At 44.3% G+C, this 20,973-nt stretch overlaps 1 protein-coding gene across 1 annotated transcript in view; it reads right to left on the reverse strand.

The window, feature by feature from the left end:
• Positions 1-20,973, reverse strand: part of EGFLAM (EGF like, fibronectin type III and laminin G domains) — a 373,971-nt gene that overhangs the window by 99,003 nt on the left and 253,995 nt on the right. Inside the window, exons 7-11 of the mRNA XM_080803310.1 lie at positions 16,161-16,270; positions 15,090-15,170; positions 12,135-12,161; positions 3,961-4,078; positions 2,457-2,592 (exon numbers count right to left, since the gene is read on the reverse strand). Coding sequence (XP_080659436.1) covers positions 2,457-2,592; positions 3,961-4,078; positions 12,135-12,161; positions 15,090-15,170; positions 16,161-16,244 — 446 coding nt within the window. The 5' untranslated portion in view covers positions 16,245-16,270. The remainder of the gene's footprint in view (positions 1-2,456; positions 2,593-3,960; positions 4,079-12,134; positions 12,162-15,089; positions 15,171-16,160; positions 16,271-20,973) is intronic.

Consider the following 20,973-nt stretch of genomic DNA (forward strand, 5'->3'; position numbering starts at 1 on the left):
ATAAGGACTGGAGGGCAATGCTTGTGGGGCCCACATCACCTCCCTTTGTCCCACTTCTGGTTTCAGCAGCAGCTGCAGTGTGGACCTCTCCTTTGGACAGGCAAGTCTGAGAGGAATTCTGCATACTTCAGGAAGAGTTCAGTGAAATCAAGCCCTCATGGAAGACCCTGTTGCCTGTAGAAGTGACTTCGGGGACACAGTTATTCAACCTCCTTCACTGTCTCCCTCTCCCCACCTTCTCATTCTTGCTTCCAAATAAAATAATCGATGTGCTCTCAAACCCCTGTATCTGGCCAGCCTGTGGGGGGACCCCAAACTCTGAGAGGCGCTGAGGTTTCAGGACAGGAAGTGACTCACGCCTGGCTTCCGGGCTGGCAAGTGATGGTGAAAGAGCTTTCTTCCAGTTCTTCTGGTTCTAAACTCAATGAATCCCTTTCATTGTCCACGTTCAGTAGGGCACGCGGGTTAAGAAACTGCAATTTCTACCTTTTGCCAATATGTCAGACTTAAAACCAGTTTTCAAAATACATGATTTAGCACAACATTAAAAATAAATGATAACCATCATCTTTGCTGGGGGCTACATAGATGGTCTGCTGGGCTACCATGAAAAATTTTGCATTTCCCCAAATTTCAAAGTATTACATTTTGCTTTGCTGGTGCTAGACAAGTGCATTAGAAATGTTAAGTTCCCCTCAGAGTTTTAAGAATGAGCAAGCTGAAGTTTTAGGACTCTCAGTGTTTCATGTTTAACTACTACCAGAAACAGGATTAGAATCTTTTCTATCCCAGGCACACTCAGGCTTTGCCTACCAAATTTGTTCAGTAGAGGGCTGGTAGATAATCCTCAATAATGAGCATCGGTCTGGAGCTTTCCAGTGGGCATCCTTTTCTCCCCTCATTTTCTCAGCATCTGCTTTGCCTCTTTTTCATTAATAGCACAACTTTCCTTAGGGGAACCAACCCTTCTGAACTCTCTCAATCCATGTACTTTGGTGTAAATGACCCACTGGGCCCTAGTTCCAGAGCTCAGAATATGAGCAAATGCCTGATCAAGAGTGTACCCTCTCCCCAGACCACAGTGGCTGTCTCAGAAAGAAGGAACCCAAGGCTGGCCAGTTAGAGTGGACACTGAGACTCCGATGGGTCCACTGAGAAATGGCCACTCTTTTTCCAGTGGGGAGTTACTCTAAAGGATGGCAAGTCTTTGGTGTCTGGCGGCCATCTTGCCACCACACCAGAAAAGGCTACTTGAAAACGCAGCCAATAAAGGGGAAAACATAGCACAGAGATGGATGGAGACAAATGGCTGCTTTGGCACATATCAGATCCTCCCTGAACCTAGATTTGTCACCAGACTTGAGAGTCCCAGCAGTCACTACATTCCTGCCTCATCTTCCAGGCTTCCGCCACCTGCTAGTCAACAAGTTCTGCCTGAAACAAGCTCTGTCCTCACGCATTAAAGGGACTCAGAGCAGCACTTCTCTGAAGAAACAAGGATCTATTTTCCACTATGGATGAGAAGGCTAGGAAATTAAGCCACAGAGCAGGGCTAATCAAAATCTTGGCAGAATCAATTGGTCCCAGCTTCGATAGTCTCGGGAATGAGGTGCTGAACTAGCCTCTTTATGGATCCATGAAGCAGCAGGCCTTAGACAAACACTACCACCTTTAATGGAGGGAACACTAATTCCCCAGACCTGTGTGCATCCGCCAGCTGCTTCGGTTCACACTCCAACTCAGCTAGAGCTCAGAGGAAGGGCCTCAGATTAGGAACTCCTTTTGTTTGGTGTGTGCATGTATGTGTGTGAAGGAGAGGGGGGAGGCACATGTGTGCCTTGTTTTTGTTTTTGTTTGTTTATTTTTGCTTACAATTACATAGCAGCATTGAGAATCCATGTTTTTCCATTTGTAAGATTTTGGAAGAATTCCTCATTACTCTTCTACCCTCTGATAAGCTAAGTAACAAGAACTGGAGAGGTAGACAAGAGGAAAAAGCAGAAACCAAACCAAGATACCTGCCTCACGGCATTAAGGATGTGGAGGAAACAATGACTTATACTTGTTTGTTTTCCCCCTTCCTCAAGAAAAATCACCATCCAATATTTAAACTTCAGGTATAATGTTCCAAAGCCAGGGAGGCAACTTTCAAGCTTGAAATGTGAGCAGGTGTGTTGGCAATGATGCCTGGGGAGTTTTCAGAGCCTAGGACAGTCCTGATGGTAGAGGGGAGATGAGGAAGATGTAGGGTGAGCACTGGGTTTACCAGATGACCTGGGTCTGAAGAGGTGTGGGGACAGGGCTGGCCTATAAAGAAAATATAAATATAGGTCTTCAAGCCTTTGGCTTCTCTTAAATACACATGCAGTGGAGACAACTCTCCACATAGTATTCTGTCATGTTTGGAACACTTGAGGTCAATACATACGGTTTTTGAGTGTGACACACAAACTTACCTGATGAATTCCACAGAATAGTACTGAATCGGGGAGCTTCCTTCACTCTTTCCAGGTTTCCAAGACAGGGCCACCTCAGAATCTGAGACCACAGTGACGTGTGGCTGCTGGGGCGCTGTCGGAGGCAGGCAGGAATCTAGGTGGGACAGCAAACACTTAGAGTTGACTGTGGTCTTCGTTGCTGAAGATGTTTAATATATAAAAAGCACATGTGCTTCCTACAGTTTAAACATCTCTATTCAGTATGGACATTGGGGCAGGTATGTGTTATGGTGAGTGCTGTGAAGTGTGTAAACCTGGCGATTCACACAGACCTGTACACCTGAGGCTAATAATACATTATGTGTTAATAAAAAATTAAAAATTACAAAAACAAAAACAGAAACATCTCTCTTCAGAACAGCCTCTAAATCCAAGCCAAACGAACACAGAAAAATAATCACAACTGAATACACCATGTAAAGTTTGAAATGAGAACAGGGCTTCCCCCCTTCCCTCAATGCCCTGGCTGAAATCTAACTAAATTAAGACCATACCATCAGCTCTGGGACACATAATAGTGCATACCCTTTAAAATCCTCAACTACACTCCCACCTCCTAATAACCTTCCACCTCTGTTTGCATGTTGGAATGGACACTCGCAAGGAAAATGAAATGCATAACATTACTGTCACTCAAGTTCAATTTTGTGTGTATGTTGCCCCAACCATCAGAACACATACCAATGGTAGGATGTTTGGGACATGCCCTCCCACCCTCATGCGTAAAGATGTAAGAGTCACCCACAATCTTATCACCCCACGGAAACTGCTATTACTATTTTCATATCCAGACTTCCACATCTCCTAGCCTTTACTTGAACTATTGCTTATGTCAGAAACATCTTTTCTTGCCGTCTCTCCTAGAGGAATCCTATGTAGTTTTCAAACTTTGGGCGAAAAATATGGATCTTTCTAAAATCTTCCCTCAGCCTTGGGGTGGAGGAGGGCTCCCTCCTGAGTGCTCCAAAGCCCGCTTCGATGGCCTGGAGCTGCTCACCTACCATCTGCTTCTCCCTCCACAGTGAGCTTGTGAACGGTGATGATGGAGCCACCTTTGCCCCCCGGTGCCCAGCAAAGCGCCACCTTAATGAGTCTTTGTTGGGTTCCCTTTGCCTATAAAATCTCCTCTTCCACTCTCCTTCCTCCCCTTCCTGATTCCCTCTTACTGGTCAGTCATTTTCCCAGGGAATTCTCACCTCACCCCTGCATGGGATCTCCCTTTACATGTTCTTACAGCACTAAATAGCATTTACCACCGTCCATGACTACACCTTAACTAGGTAATGTCTTAACCCACTCCACTAAGTTTTGAGAGGACAAAGGCTGTGCCTGTTTTGGTTCATCACCAGAGCCTCACACAGTGCCTGGCACGTAGTAGGTCCTCATTGGTATACACTGAATGAAGGGATGAGTGAATAGCAGCCATTGCTTTTCTACACTTAATGAATTGAACCCATTTTACCTTGGGGCAAAGTGGTAACATGCTGAGGAGAGCTAAGCCGCCCTTTGCCAGTCTGGCTGTAAGCTGCTATGCTCACTCGATATTCAGTGCCTGGTTTCAAATCTCCAATCACTTCCTCCTGTCAATGACCAAACAGGAAATGTGTCAATGACCAGAAGTTCTTTTCCAGCAAACCAGACAATTTCCAGAAGGGCTGTACCTCGAGGCCCCTGTGAAACTGCTTAGGACAGAGATTGCTTTGCTTTGTCTAGGATTGGCCAAGTTTTAAAACTGCAAAGAGGAAAACACCATCACGTATTTCCAGAGAGTTACCTTTTACTGGCATCTATAAACGGTTCTAGAACAGAGACTCAGTAGTCTTATCAGATCTTGCTTTTAACATTTGAGCTCCTTGATCAGAGTACTGAGCTGCTAGAATTCAGGGAATCATCTTTTCTGGGGTTGGAATCCACCAGTTTTTTCCCTCCATTTGCACATCACAGATGTTCAGAGACTAGCCACAACAGCAAACTGAGGTCTTGATTTGTACCAGTAAAGAAGGGTCTCAAACTCTGGTTCTCAAATTTTTAGCTGCATCACAATCACCAGGAGGGTTCTTAAATGGCTGGGCCTGCCCTCCCCCCACCCCGGGGGTGCTGATTCAGTACATCCCGGAAGGGACCCGAGAATCTGCATTTCTAAGAAGTTTCCAAGTGCTGCTGCAGGTCCAGGAACCCCACATTGATGAAGGATGTATATGAACTTCACCTGCACTGTGTCCCTGGCCAGAGTAGTCCCAGCTGGAGAAGACTTGCTCCACTTCAGGCTTTGGTGAAAGCAACATGTCCCGGGGGCTACAGTGCTAACTAGGAAGTGGGAGTCTGGGTCCCACTGGTCCCAGAACACTACAGTGGAAAGGACATGGGCTTTGGAATCAATTAGTCTTCGGCTTGAATCCTGATTCTGCCACTTATTGCTAGCTGTGGCCTTGAAATTAAATCCCCTGAGCCTCAGTTTCTTCCTCTGTAAAATGGAGATGATATAGAACTGTCTTGCCTAGCTGAAATATTTGGGATAATGTGTGTAAAGTAGCTGGGACAAGGGATGTCCTCAAGAAATGGGTTGTCATGACTACTGTCCCGTGTGAGGCCCCTCCTCTTCCCTGCTTACCTACCTTCCACCACTCCTCTGAGGCCCCAACCTTCCCCATGACAGCTGATCACCCAGGCCTGATCTTACCCTACCAAAGGCTGTGCCACTGATCAGTACTTTTAAATATTACAAATCATGTACTCCTATTTCTCCTCTGGGGCTCTAAGCCCCTTGAGAGCAGGGACCCTGTCTTGGACTTCTTCAGAGCCACCTCTGCAGATGATCAAATAGTCAGTGTTGCTAAGGAGAATGTGCCTGCAGATCAACAAAACTTTTTAGAAGGATTCAACAAAGACTTATCGAATACTTACTACGGGAGTCCTTAACCCTGAGTGCACATAAGAATCACTAAAAAAGGGGCGCCTAGGTGGCTCAATGAGTTAAAGCCTCTGCCTTCGGCTCAGGTCATGATCCCAGGGTCCTGGGATCAAGCCCCACATGGGGCTCTCTGCTCAGCAGGGAGCCTGCTTCCCTTCCTCTCTCTCTGCCTGCCTCTCTCCTTACTTGTGATCTCTATCTGTCAAATAAATAAATTAAAAAAAAATCGCTAAAAAAAATACCAATGCCTGGACTCCACTCCAGACCACTTAAACAGAATCCGTGGAAGGCAGAGCCCCCGGGGTCAGTGTAAAGCTCTCAGCCGAGACAAAGGGGCAGCCAGGTACATGAGCCCCAGATGGAGGGGCTCGGCTCACCTCCTGTGCTCTGCATTCCATCTGTTGCCTGCCTTCTCCTGTGACTCCATCGCCTCCCCTCCCTACCCACTGGGTCCTTCTGGGATTACTCACTGTGCTCAAGTCTCTCCCACCTCAAGAACAGTCAAGTATTCTCCAGCACACCTGCGCCCACCTCCTCTCCACAGGGGCAACTTTCTTAAAGGAGCTGCCTCCACTTCTGATTCACCACCCCACCCCCCCGGCCTCTCCGAGCTATGAAACTACTGAGATATTCTTGCTACGCAAGGTCACCACACAACTTTGTAGTAAATCCAATGGGGATGATTCTCTGTACTTGACTTTTTGTACCTTTCAGTACTGTTGCCTAGCCTTGCTTCTTAAATTTCTTGGTTCCTTTGGGAGCCATGACGATGCTCCTCCTTGGTCTCCTTCTACTTGTCTCATTGCTCCTTCTCAGTATCCTCCACCCACTCCCCTTTCTCTGCTTGCCCCACAGTTATTGGTTTTTCCCAGGGAGTCATCCCTTGCCATCTCGCCCTCTTACTCTGTCGTCTTGCCTGGGTAAGCTCATCTACTACTTCCTCAGCTTCCAGAACCACCTTCGCTTGACACCTCCCAAATCTGCCTCTCAGCTCTGGCCGCCCTCTTGATGTCCAGACGTGGGCATCAGACGTGGGTTTGCAACCCCCTCTAGACTATCTCTACCCAACAACTACCAAGCCGCTGAGGTTCAACATAACCAAATTTCACCTCATCTTTTCTCCTCCCACTACTGAAAACAAAATAAAGAATTGCTTCCCATGTTGCCTTTGCTCTCTCATGACCCAAACAACAAATTCTTGACACTCTCCTCTCTCCTCTGTAACCACCATTCAGCCAGTTACCAATACTTTCGCTGGAACTTGTTCACATCACTTGAATCTATTTAGGTCCTCACAGACGCTTAAGTCCGAGTCCCCATAATTATGACAGTGGGTTCCGATTCTCTGTCCACCTATGCTGCCTACACCTCCAGTGTAGACCTCACCTGCTAGAGTTATCTTCCCACACCTCAAATCTGAACATGTCACTTCCCATTTTATAATCCCCTTAGAATGCCATAGTTGTGTCCCCCTGTTTATCCTTCCAGCACCATCTCATGTCACCTCCTTTCCTTGCATTCTACATTCCAGTCATACGTAAGAACTTGGCAGGGCTCAAATTTATGCCATTCAATTCCTTGCCTCTGGGCCTTTGAACCTGCTGCTCCTTCTACATGAAATGCCCTTCTCCCCACTCTTGCCCGGCTCACCCCTGCTCATCCTTCATGACTCAGTTCAGCTGAGACATTACCTCATTTCTCTGACCCCCAGCCTCCAGTCTGGTTAGGCGCCCCTCGTCTATGCTTCCCTGGTGTCCTTGGTGTACCTCCATCTTAGCACCACTCACCTCAGATTGTAAGTGTCTGTTTATTTGTCACCTTCTCCCCACCCACTTGAGGGCAGGAGCAAGTTCTTATTCCTCTGGCAACCTAAAGCTTAGTAGAGACAGGTAGTGAATGCTTAAGCAATGCTTTTTTGATGAATGAATGAATAAATGGGGGAAAGAAAGGGAATGAGTGAAAGAAAGAAATCCAGTCAAGGTGCCCAATACAAGCAGATTACCTCATCGAGAACCAGCTTCTACGACGGACCCCTCCCTCTTGATCAACAGCATGGGTACCACTGTCCCAGGCCCTGGGGTTGGCAACTCCAGAGACAGGCTGACTTTCTCTTACCCACCTCTCTCCAGCCGCCTTCATGCGCCTCTCAGACCCGCTCCCTTCCTCCACTTCCTCTGAATCTCGGCCATTTCTATGGGCTCCCTGAGGGTGTCTGCCTCCAGTCCCTCCTCCTCTCCTTTCTGCTCAGCTCCACCTTCCATGCAGCTGCACAAGGGGGCGGGGCTGAACATACAGACCTCACCCCAAGCCCCCTTCTGGTCCTAACTCCTTGCATCTGTGCATCTCAGTTCCACTATCTGTCCCCCGGTTCCATGTCAAGTGAGATATTAAGAGACTGGAGGTAGCAGGTGGATAAAAAGCTTCTCGCTTCTCTCTCATCAGCCATGCCCGGGCTCTTCCCATGAGAGCAAAGATAAACTTTCAAACCAATGCCCTCACAGACTTTTGCTTTAGGACCTTTTCCCCTGGAAGTCCTTATGCTGGATTGACGTATGGGAGGAGCAGTATGGTTATAGATTATTATAGATATTAGCTCTGAGCCAATACCAAATACGGCTACTATTACCATGTATTGTGTGTTTTCTGTTCCAGGAACATGTAGCCTGATTTAATTCTTTCTTCAGTCCTGTGAAGTAAATACCACTCTTATTTTCATTTAAAGAGGAGAAAAGAGAATCCCTGAAAAGTTAATGATTTGCTCAAGAACATGAATTTATTAAGTGGCAAAATGGGGATTTGAACCCTGCTTTGTTTAACTCCAAGGCCCAAGTTCTAATTCAAAAATACATGTACAAAAAATATTAAAATTTAAATCAATAATAAACACTTATCATAAACACTGAAGATCAGATTATTATTTTATTTAAGAATTTTATTTATGTAAGTTTATGAATTTATGAATTTATTAATTAAAATAAATTATTTTATTTATGTAAGTTTATGAATTTATTAAGAATTTTATTTTATTTATGTAAGTTTATGTATTGAAAATTTAAAAGTTATTACTGAAAGCCTGAAAAAGACTGGAATGTGCAGGTCATTAAAAAAATTATCACTGAAAACCAAGAGACATTAGACTTGTTGATGTTGCTTATGTAGGTTACAAAACATTATTTTTTTTTGTTTTTACAAAACATATCTTTATTAGATATGAAAGATTAGCTCTACCCGTAGCCCAGGTATATTCTGATAGGTAGACAGGTAGAAAGTGACCCTCCCAGAGCCAACTATTCCCAGCCTTTTCCTGTTTTGGCCAGCTAGGTAGGTGGCATAAGGGAGTGCGGGGCAAGGGCACTGGGGACCTGGGGTCATGGAAAGAGGAGCTGGACTCAATGACTTAACCATCATTTCTTCCTCTGACCTCAATCCTCCCAAATGGAATCTCTCACTATATTGTGACTAGGGATAACCCTTGGATTCTTTATTAAAATACCACACAATTCCACAAATCTTTCTATTTCCATCTTTAAGTACTTTATAACTACTTGCATCAAACTACATAAGACACTGTATATGCTCCTCTTGAAATTAAAAAACTAAGCGTTTGTTGCCTGGTGGAAGTTTGAGAACAAGTCAAAATGTTTATCTCTCTTGGATTTTATTTTATACAATGTAGTGAGAAGCAGTGAGAGAAACTGCTTTCTTGGAGTAGAGTCCAGAGTGAATTCAGCAATCTCCATGGGCCCCTTCCCACACCTTTTTTGGGGGAATGAGGAGGCAAAGCTGGACACTTCGCTACAAAATAACGGTACTTTGTGTTTGTCTAGTCCCTTCTAAAATGCAAAACCCCAAAACCTGCCCCCTCTGTCTTCCCAGTACCCCCAGTGGTTGTCATGGGATCAGAGAATTTATAGCTAAAGAAGAGAAAAGCAAGGCTAGTTAGTTCACTGAATCCAAGAAGAAAGTTCAACAACATAAGTAATGACAACAATGGGTCTGGTTTCCCTCATAAGACACATCATAACCTAATATGCTTCTAACTGCCCAACTCTCAAACACAGCATATCAAATTTTCAGGCTAGCACCTTGTTTTTCAGAGGTCCAACTACCTTCCCCACATCTACTGTACCAGTCCCATTCCCCCCATTCACAGTCTGTGACAGGGATGACTGACTGTTTCCTCATATCCATTCTCTCCTTTTTTTTTTTTTAAGATTTTATTTACTCATTTGAACGGAGATCACAAGTAGGCAGAGAAGCAGGCAGAGAGAGAGGAGAAAGCAGGCTCCCCGCTGAGCAGAGAGCCTGATGTGGGGCTCGATCCCAGGACCCTGGGATCATGACCTGAGCTGAAGGCAGAGGCTTAACCCACTGAGCCACCCAGGCGCCCCGTCTCTCCTTTCTTATCATAGAACCCCTGTATATTAGTTGGGCCATCACCACTCAAAAACTACATTTCCCAGCATCCCTTGCATCCAGCTGTGGCCATGTGGCTAAAGTCTGTCTAAAAGAATTTGAGTTAAAATGCTGAGGGCAATTTCTGAGTTATCCCTTAATAGGAACGGCTGCATTCCCTTTCCTCTTTTCCTCATTTATTAGCTAGAATGTGGATGTGCCAGTGAGCCAATGTGGGCCATGGAAAGGAGGGCTAGAAGGGTTGGCAGAGCAACAAGATTCGAGGTCTCTGACAGAAGCCACCAAAATTGGTTATAACCAAACAGGTTATATCCTGAAGGAAACATAAATGCACGTTTTGTTAGAATCACTATTATCTTGGCATTTTGGACTATTTGACTTTTATCCTAATCATTATGTGACCCAATGTACAAAAACAATCTGGAGAGCTATGTACAAGGAGCCCCTAAAGATGGGACTACTCTTAACTGAATACCTCCTTGCAATGATAAAACCATGCTGAAGGACTCTGGACTTAAATCTCTGACCCCAATTTCAGATTCCACCTTTACTCCCTTCCACACCACATTTTTCTCCTACTGCTGGAAACCCAGGTTATTTGTTTCCAGAAATGAAGCTATAGGTCATCTTGTTTGCTAGCCCAGACAGGGAGCTACTATACTGTAAGGGCATCCAGTGAGCAGAGCTGAGAGAAAGCACGAAGTGGGAGAGCACTGCACCAGGAGTCAGGAGACCCAGGATCTGCTGCCAAATAGCTTTGTGATCTTAGAGATGCCACTTTGCTTCTCTGGGCCAAAGTTTCAACACCAAAATTCTACGATTGCTCTAAAATGACCTTGTTGGTAGCTAATAACCTTGGATTCAACTTCACAGTTGACTCTACAAGTCGAGGCTGGGCCTTGGTTGTGAATATCTAGCATCGTTACATGGAAGGCAGCAAAGAAAGAGAAAAGTGCTATCTTCCAAACATCTTTCTCTCAGTGGCCCTGAGGAAGGTTATGTGGGCCAGAGTGGTGGTAGGAGTTGGGGGGATTCTGTTGCCTGAGTGGTCCCAGAAAGCTAGAAAGTATCTTCCAGAGTTTCACAGGAAGGGCAGCACTGACTTTGGGGCTGTACAAATCTTCCTTGTATGTGTCTGTCCTGTGTACTGCAGGGAAAACAGCCTCCCTGAGCCTTGTCCACGAAAATGTCCACGCTTATGTCCACATGTCCCAGAGGGAACAAAGGAACCCCCAGCTGGGAGCCCTTACTAGGTCACTTTACAGTCAGAGAGAGATTCAAAGGGGTTCAGTAACTTTGTCCAAGATGACCTCTGCTGTGATGACAGAGCTGGGACTCCATAACCAGTCTCACGATTCCTGCCTCCGTTTTCTCTCTCTAACCTTGGATAAGACCCAAGTGCAATCATGGTTCTGGGTCACCAGACCAGTGGACTCCAAAGCAGGATGATGGCGCATCCCCGTGGGCGAGCAAGACAATCTTTTGAGATGCCAGAAGAAAAGAACTTTCTATTTCTGTCTTATCTCCTCCTTTCAGGTTCTGTGGAACATTCTAATGTACATAATATACAAGGAGAGTAGCATATGCATAATTTATAAATACACGTGCATGTTCAAATATTTTTTACCAATGATATGAATGATTAGAAAGTGTGGAGCCTACCAGTCTAAACACGCGCTTCTATTTCCAACTCTAAAAAATGACCAAATTGCCCTGCTTTGTTTTACTACTTATTTTTCCCAGGTTGAAACCTGCAGGTTGTTCTAAGAAAAAAGTAAGCGTCAAATGCTAACCCAGTCAGAGGCCTCCATTTGGCAAATCATCAAAGGATATAACCCGACCTGTTTGGCAGTCAATCCAGCAAGTCAAGTGGTTTGAGGTGACCTGATCCTGGCTTATTGGGAAGGTCTGGAATCCTTAGGGAAAGTGAGGAAAGAAGAAGGAAGGGTCGGGGGAGGGGAACCACCCTGCAGCGGTGCTCAGTCATTTAAATATCTTCTCTCCTTCTCAGTCTTTTTCACCTAGTTATGGAACAGAGCTTAAATTACTTCAACCTTTAAAAATGTTCCCCTTAACCTCACTCTGCTGTGTGAGATGAAGCAGCACAGAGGATATAAAAGCTCCTTCTTTCTAAATGATTAAAAATTCACCTGGTATGCTCCGCTGTCCCTGCTCACACTGGAACTAAGCACTCTCCCTCAGGCCTCAATCAGTAGGAGCGAGATGTGGGAAAATCAACATTTTGATGAAAAGAGACCCCCCTGAATCCTGGTTGGGACAAGGATTTAACTTTTCTGAAGCATACTTACAAAAATCACCCGGTGATCAGACTGTCCCTGCAGAGGAAAAACAAAAACAAAACAACATGAAAGGAAAGGGAAACTTCCAGGTTGCAAATAAACCAGCAGAGCAGCCCCCCCTTCCACAGGGAGCCACAGGCAGTGAACACACAGCTTCCGTCTGAGCCCTGTTGCCCGCTCGCTCAGTGCTTGTTCCATGCCAGCTGCGGTACTGAGGGCACCACGGCCGGGACCCTGTTTAGTGATCACACAGGCCAGAGGGTTCCCAAACTTTCTCTGCTCACAGCACCTTTGCTGTCTCAGGAATATTTTTACAGCACCTATAATAGCAAAGAAATGCCCAAGTGTTCCATTTATTCCGTAGTTTTACCCAAACAACCCGGTAGTGGTAGTTCACAAAGATGCCCCTCTTTCCTTTGAGAAGCTGCAACATTCCGCAGCGCCCCCGCGAGTTTGCTGCACAGCCTGGAGCAGCTGGCGCAGTTTGGAAACCCCAGATATGCTCCCATGATATAGATACTATTTGGATCCCTATTCTGTCTACGAGAGAACTGAGGTTCGGTAGGGTTAGCTTGTTGTAATGCAGCACACTGAACGCAAGTCCTGAATCCAGAACTCACTGTTATACCAGACACTTCCCCTCTTCCTGACTCACTGCCTTTATGTCCTCGCATGATTTCCTCTCTCCATTCTGGATATTCTGCACCTCCCCCCACCTCCCCACCGGAACACATGAGCACGCGGGCATGCACACACACATGCATGCCTGTCCTCTTGGTTCACACCATTCCTTTTGATTTCAGTGCTCCTCCCTCTCCTCTGCCTTTCTAGAAACTGCTCCTGCTTCAATGCTCAGCCCCTAGTTGGACCACTTGTTCATATACTAATCTCTCTCTCTTCGAAACTTCAGTCTATTAAGCGGCATGTTAATAACATCGGTCTTATGTTGCTTTCCAACTGCTTATCGACGAGAATGGGATTTTCCCAATAAGACTGAAATCTGTCTGAGAATCGGGACTCTGTGTTATCCTATACTGGGCGTATAGCAGCAACTGTGAAAGTGTGTTGAAATGGGCAAGGCATAATTTGCTAGCATACTCTAATGCCTGGATATAATTAACCGACAGAATGTATTTAACATAAAGGCAGTGATCATCAGGAATGATCACTAACATCTATCTGGCTTCTTTACATTTAAAACCAAAGGCTTTTAAATATACCATTTTATTTAGAACTCACAACAGTGTAATAATTATACCCCTTTCATGGGAGAAAGGTAAGGCTTAGCCAGGTGAGGGGACTCTGGCCAAAGTTACCCAACCTGTAAGTGCAGGAAGGATGTCAGGAAGCCCGGGGTGCCTATTTCTCCCCTGGCCCCGTGCTTCATGTTTGCACTGCCATGCTCTTCCCAGAGATGCCAGTGTTTGGGGCAGGATTTCAATTCCAGAGGCACTGCCCAGACTCTAAGACACCTGTCACCATCACTGTGCCCTCGCTGCCTGGCTGCGAGGCTGGGGATACTGCTGGCTCCTTGGCAGGGTCCAGGTGCTTGTTGAAAGTTCCAGTGCTGAGATGAGACATAACCTCAACTCGAGGATTCCTCAGTGGGCTAAGCCAGTCTCCCCTTTGAGGATAAAGTAAACCATAGAGGCTGAGGGCTTCTGGGGCAAATGAGAGTAGCTGGCACCAAAGTCTGAGATTAAAAGGTATCCTGCGGGGCGCCTGGGTGGCTCAGTGATTTGAGTCTCTGCCTTCAGCCCAGGTCATGATCTCAGGGTCCTGGGATCGAGCCCCGCATCAGGCTCTCTGCTCAGCAGGGAGCCTGCTTCCCCCTCTCCCTGCCCGCCTCTCTGCCTACTTGTGATGTCTCTCTCTCTCTGTGTGTCAAATAAGTAAAATCTTAAAAAAAAAAAAAAAAGTGTACCCTGCAAAAGTACCCACAAGCTGCAAATGTGTACCTCCTCCTTCTGAAGAGCTTTGGTAAAAAATTAAAATTTAAATTAAAAAAAAAAAAAAAAAGCCAGAGCAAGGCTCAGAAGTCAGCCTGCACTGGGTTTCCAGTGGACGCTGTTCCTCACTAACGTGTGATATGGGGAGAGTGATTTCACCTGAGAGTGAGTCTCGGCTTCCTCGTCAATAAAATGAAGTCATAGGATAGTTGTGAAGATTAAATGCGAAAGCAAATGGAAAGCAGGAGGAATCGCGCCTGCCAGGTAACAGGTGCCCAGGGAGCAAGAGCTTCCACGCGAGGCTTCCACGCCTGCAGTGGGCACAGACTCCGCAGTTGCCAACACCCCCACCGCCGCCGCATTCTGGCCGCTGGGCCTGGATGCTTGCAGAGCAATTCAAAAGGCTCTAGCCTCCTGGAGAATCATAGTAGAACGGGGCGGCGGGGGGAGGAGAGTGGAGGAAAGAAAACAGAACATGCCTAAGGCAGGAAAATTCACCCACAGAGACCTTGACAGGAAAGAGGAAAAGAAATAGATGGAGAGGCAGTCGCTGGTGAGTGGAAGGACCGGGCACCGGAGCTTGACAAGAAAAATAAACAACTTGGGCCGTTTGAATATACATTTCAAATTACATCATTTTCTTCTGCATTGTGTCTCCAGGCACTTGGGAGGATACAGATGGGTCATATTTATTTATAAAGCTTTATGGCGATTTTTAAAAAGTCGGCATCGAACTTCATGAACAAAAAAACAGCTGTAAGGTGGCTGTTTTCTCGCCGGATGAAGAGGAGGCAGGTTGAGTCCAGGTTGGAAGTGCTTCCCCAGAACCCTTTCTGCACGCGGGCCGAGGCGTGTGATGAGGGAGTGTGCATGGGGATGTGTGTAAATTCCGGAGGACTACATACACATGATTATTATATATGACACACACACACGATCAGAAATCCTTCTGACTATCGCTGCAACGCCAACCACAGGTGCTCTTGGAGGGGGCGGCCTTGCTGCCACTACTCACCGGGGCCACGGAGTCCTGGAGCAGCACACGATGCGACCGCTCCTGTAGGGATTTATCCGCGCCCACCTCAGAGTAGAAGACCTGGAAAAGAGGCAGGCATCGGGGTGAGAGCCGGGCCAGCACTCCTCTAGCAGTTCAAGGGCTCGGGGTTCAAGCTCCGGACTTGGGGTCTTTGAGGTGCGCTGCCTTGTTGACCCTGGTTCTACAGCAAACACCAGCTCCCCGGTGGCCGGGCTCGCACACACATGAGCCTACAGACTGGGAGGGAGATGTGTGCCAGAGAAGTGGGAGGGAGGGGCTGGACCCAGCCCCTGCTAGCCTTCCCCAAACTGTGACTTTCTCGCGGCATCTTCCATTGTCTCACTTTTTATGTAACAGGAGTTCAGAAACACATTTCTCTGCCTTAAGAAGACAATAGGAGGAGAGCCAATTTTTGGTGAAAGGGAGGTAGTAGGGAGTTGCAGATCTGGGTGTTATGGGGAGTGGGGGGGGGGTCTTCTGTCTCATCTAAAGTGGGCAGCCCAGCTCCAGTGGGCTCGGTGCCCCATAGGAATGTGGGCCTGGTGTGGCCCGCTCTCTGGATATTCCCAGAGCTTTCAGAACTCAAATACTTATTTGAAATCTCCTAACTCCTAAAAGTTGACTCATTTTTAAAAACCTTGTTCAAACAAAACACATTGGTGAACCTTTCCTCTGATAGGTAGGAATGCACTCTCTGTCCCCTCCCCTACTTTGCCCGTCCATGTCTTTACTTTATTCCCATGTTTCTGCTTTAGCCTCGGAACTTGACCGTGGGCAGTAGGATAGCAGGAACCACATCTTCTACTTAGTTTACATTTTCCCCCCTCCCTGAACAGAGTAAGGACTCCATAGATCCTAACAGACTTTCAGGCACTTACAAATACCCTTAAAAGGGAAACATTTGCTCTGGTTTCATGTAAGGAAACCGGGGCAGTGATTAATAGGGGAGGGTTGGTGCAAGCAGACCCTCTATAGGAGGAGCGAGGGGGGAAGGGCGTACAGTTACCAGGACGACACCCATGACGGAGATCGCTGGGCCCCAGTACTCACAGTATAGCCCGTGATGGGGCTCCTGGGATGCCTGGGCATTCTCCACTGGATGCTGAGAGCTGTGCAGTTCAAGGCGAACAGCATGATATCCAGAGGAGGCTCCACTTTGCCTGCCCCAAAGCAAAAGACACTGTGTCAGAGGTTCTGACCTTGCGTCTAGATGGAAAGATGATGCTGCAGGACAGAAATCAGACACCTCTCTGGCATGCCACACCTAATTCAGCTGACTTCACCAGAACTCTTGCTGTCCCCTCCCAACCTGGCAATCATACGGCCCTCAGTCCCTTCTGTAACTTCTAGCACCCAGGGGCCAGCAAAGGGAAACCAAGCACTTCCGACTTGACTCTAGGGGCATGGAATGTATCAAAGGAAGATGATGAATTTCTTTTTTCTTTTTACTTTGTAACATATACATGTTTTATAAGTATTTTATGTAACTATGTCTGTTTACATAGTTCACTTATTCCTATTACAGAACATCTCAAAAATATGGTTAAGTGTAAAATGGAGTTAGAAAACTTCAAATGTTTCACAGTAGCAAACTTCAAATCTTTTACTGTATCCTTATCGTAAATAATTTCATGATTATGAACAATACATTTTATGTTTATAAATATAACATATTCAGATTGCCAAAATTTAGGAATGAGTCCTGTCAACATTTGAATACAATACTTCCTTTTGGTTACATGCGACTTTTTGTAAGATATCTGTATGTAAATATAGATATGTAGATATAGATATATACACATACATATGTACATATATATTTATGTATATATAATTTTTATTTTTCTTTATTGTGTTCATTATATAGAATAAATATATACACATATATAGTCATAATTTTAAATCTTATAGTTATATAGTTATATATATTATATATAGTTAGATATATACTTATAGTGTGTATATATATGTGTGTGTGTATATATATATATATATAAACTGAGAGTATATATTTATCAATCTAATTATTTTTAATGGCTGTTAGTTCTCCTGTATACAGTAATTCCCCCTTACCTGTGCAGGATACTTTCCAAGACCCCCAGTGGATGCCCAAAACCACAGATAGTACAAAACCCTATATATACTATTTTTTTCCCTATAAATATATACCTATAATACTTTAATTTATTAACTAGGCAGTGTAAGAAGTTAACAATAATAAAATAGAACAATTACACTAACATACTGCAGTAAAGGTTATATGACTATGGTCTCTCTCAAAATACCTTATTGTACCATACTCACCCCTCTTTTTGTGATAATGAGAGGTGACAAAATGCCTACACAATGAGGTAAAGTGTGGCAAATGGCTTAGGCACTGTGATGGAGTGCTAGGCTGCTCTTGACCTTCTGATGATGTGTCAGAAAGCAGATCATCTGTGTGCAGACTGGCTGATGGTGGGTAACTGAAATCCTGACATTGAAACCACGGACAGGTGGGGTATGACTGTACTGCATATGCCGCAATTTATACTCTTTTCTCGTTCCACTCTTGTTAGACAATTCATTTCCAGTATTTTGCGATTTTAAATAATGCTCCATGACAGGCACCTGGGTGCCTCAGTCCTGCATCGGGCTCCCTACTCAGTGGAGAGTCTGCTTCTCCCTCTCCCTCTGCCCCTCCCCCTGCTTGTGCTCTCTCACGTGCTCCCTCTCTCTCAAATAAATAAGTAAAATCTAAATCAATCAATCAATCAATCAATCTCCATGAGGGCAAGAACTAGGTAAGTCCAGTTCAGAGTACAGAGACTAATAAATGAAAGAGTTTGAGTGGATGAATGTTCTTCCATTTGATCTCCCACTTGCCAGTATGGGCTGATGATCCTTCTTTTTAACAACTGTGTAGAATGCTCTAGCATATCACTTAGGTTACACAGTCTGCAATTCACCGAGATCTTAAGGTGTCAATTTATTAGACTGCTACTGGGGCTTCCCATCCATGTTTTTAATAACAGAAACCAAGGCCTTTCTGGTGGCCCAAGTAGTAGAGGCTCAGTGCTGTCGCTTGGTAAGAACTGCCAGTCTCGGAGGCAGCTGCCACCACCCCCCCGCCCACAGATACCTACCACTGCCACCACTGGTGTCACTCACTACTCTCTGGCTCCACCTTGGTTCAGGATCTAAAGTCCCATCTGGTCGGCCAAACTTATGTAATGTGACTCCCTCTTGACTCAACCAAGGGGTCAGAGAGGAAAGATCAGTTTTTTTTTCCAGTTTCCAAACTGGGAACTGACAGGATGAAGGGAGTCTTGGGAATAGTTCTTCTATTAATCCCATCCATAGTACTGAAAGCTCCTTAGAGGAGAATCAGATCCTAGGAAAAGACCACTGGGAGGTGGGAAGGCCAAGTACTCTGCTACTTAGAGCACATATATACATTAACCTTACTTGACAGATTGATATTTAGGTTGTTTCCAAAATTTCACTGTTAAAAATAATGCTGAGAATATTTGTGTATGTGCCTTTTTGTTCCTATCTGAGTATTTCCACGATGGATAATTAAAAATTATGGATATATCTACACTAATACAGTGAAGTACACATTCTTTTCAAGTGCACATGGAATATCTCCAGAATGGATTACACATTAGGCCACGAAATAAGTCTCAACAAATTCAGAAAGACTGAAGTCATACCATCATCTTTTCCAACCACAACAGTTTGACAGCAGAAATCAACCACAAGAAAAAAATCTCTATAAGACCGCAAATACATGCAGGTTAAATAACATGGTACTGAAAAATGAATAGTTAGTCAAGAAATCAAAGAGGAAATAAGAAAATACATGGAGACAAACGAAAATGAAAATACAATGGTCCAAAATCTTTCAGCTGCAGCAAAAGCTGTTCTAAGAGGGAAGTTTATAGCAATACAGGCCTACCTCAAGAAGCAAGAAAAATCTCAAATAAACAACCTAACCTCACACCCAAAGGAGCTAGAAAAAGAACAAACAAAACTCAAAACCAATAGAAGGAGGGAAATAATAAAGATTAAAACAGAAATAAATGAAATAAGAACTAAAACAAAACAAAACCAATAGAACAGATCAATGAAACCAGGAGATGGTTCTTTGAAAACAGCAACAAAGCCGATAAACCTTTGCCAGACCCATCAGGAAAAAAAAAAAGAAAAGAAAAAAAAAAGTGAGAGAGTGTGAGAAAGTGAGATAAAGAGAGGACACAAATAAACAAAGTCACAAATGAAAGAAGAGGAATAACAACTGACAACACAGAAATTCAAAGGATTATAAGGGAGTTTTATTAAAAAAGTATATGTTGACGAATTGCCAAATTAGAAGAAATGGATAAATTCCTAAAAACATATAACCACCCCAAATTGAATCAGGAAGAAATGCAAACTTTGAACAGATGGATTACCAGCAATGAAACTCAATCAGTAATCAAAAAAATTCTCAAGAAACAGGGGCACCTGGGTGGCTCAGTGGGTTAAAGCCTCTGCCTTCGGCTCAGTCATGATCTCAGGGTCCTGGGATGGAGTCCCGCATCGGGCTCTCTGCTCGGCAGGGAGCCTGCCTCCTCCTCTCTCTCTGCCTGCCTCTCTGCCTACTTGTGATCTCTGTCTGTCAAATAAATAAATAAAATCTTTAAAAAAAAAAATTCTCAAGAAACAGAAGTCCAGGACCAGCAAGCTTCACAGGTGAATTTTACCAAATAGTTAAATTAGAGTTAATAACACATTTTTCTCAAACTATTCCAAAAAATAGAAGAGGAAAGAAAGCTTCCAAATTCATTCTATGAAGCCAGAATTACCCTGATATCAAAACCAGATAAAGACACTATAAAAAAAAGAACTATAGGCCAATGTCTCTGATGAACATAGAAACAAAAACCTTCAACAAAATATTAGTGAACCAAATCCAATAATACAATTAAAAAAATCATTCACCATGCTCAAGAGGGATTTATTCCTGGGATGCAAGGGTAGTTTGATTTTCACAAATCAATCAACCTAATATATCACATCAACGATAGAAAGGATTAAAACCATATGATCATTTCAATAGCTGCAGAAAAAGCATCTGACACAGTATGACATCCATTTATGATAAAAACCTTCAACAAAGTTAGGTTTAGAGGGAACACACCTCAACATAATAAAGGCCATATATGTAAAACTCACAGCTAACATCATATTCAATGGTGAAAAACTGAGAGCTTTCTTCCTAAGATCAGAAACATGATAAGAATGTTCATTCTCACCATTTTTATTCAACAGAATACTGGAAGTCCTAGCCACAGCAATCAGACAAGAAAAAGAAATAAAAGGCATCCAAATTGGTAAGAAAGAAGTAGAACTTTCACTGTTTACAGATGACATGATACTACTATATATATAGGAAAACTTAAAGACTCCACCAAAAAACTGTTAGAACTGATAAGTGAATTCAATAAGGTTGCAGGATACAAAATCAACATACAGATATCCATTACATTTCTCCACACGAATAGTGAAGTAGCAGAAAGAGATTAAGAAAACAACCCCGTTGATGATTACACCAGAAATAATGAAATACCTGGGAATAAACTTAACCAAGGGGGTGAAGGACCTGTACTCTGAAAACTAAAAAACATTGATGAAAAAACTGAAGATGACACAAACAAATGGAAAGATCTTCCATGCTCATGGATTGGGAAAACAAATATTGTTAAAATGTCCATATTACCCAAAGCAATCTATAAATATTTTTACAGATATTTTATTTTTCTGCATATATCTCTCTACAGAGAGCACAAGCAGGGGGAGCAGCAGGCAGAGGGAGAAGCAGAATCCCCACCAAGGAAGG

The sequence above is a fragment of the Martes martes genome (genome assembly GCF_963455335.1).
Source record: "Martes martes genome assembly, chromosome: 5".
Classification (NCBI taxonomy): domain Eukaryota; kingdom Metazoa; phylum Chordata; class Mammalia; order Carnivora; family Mustelidae; genus Martes; species Martes martes.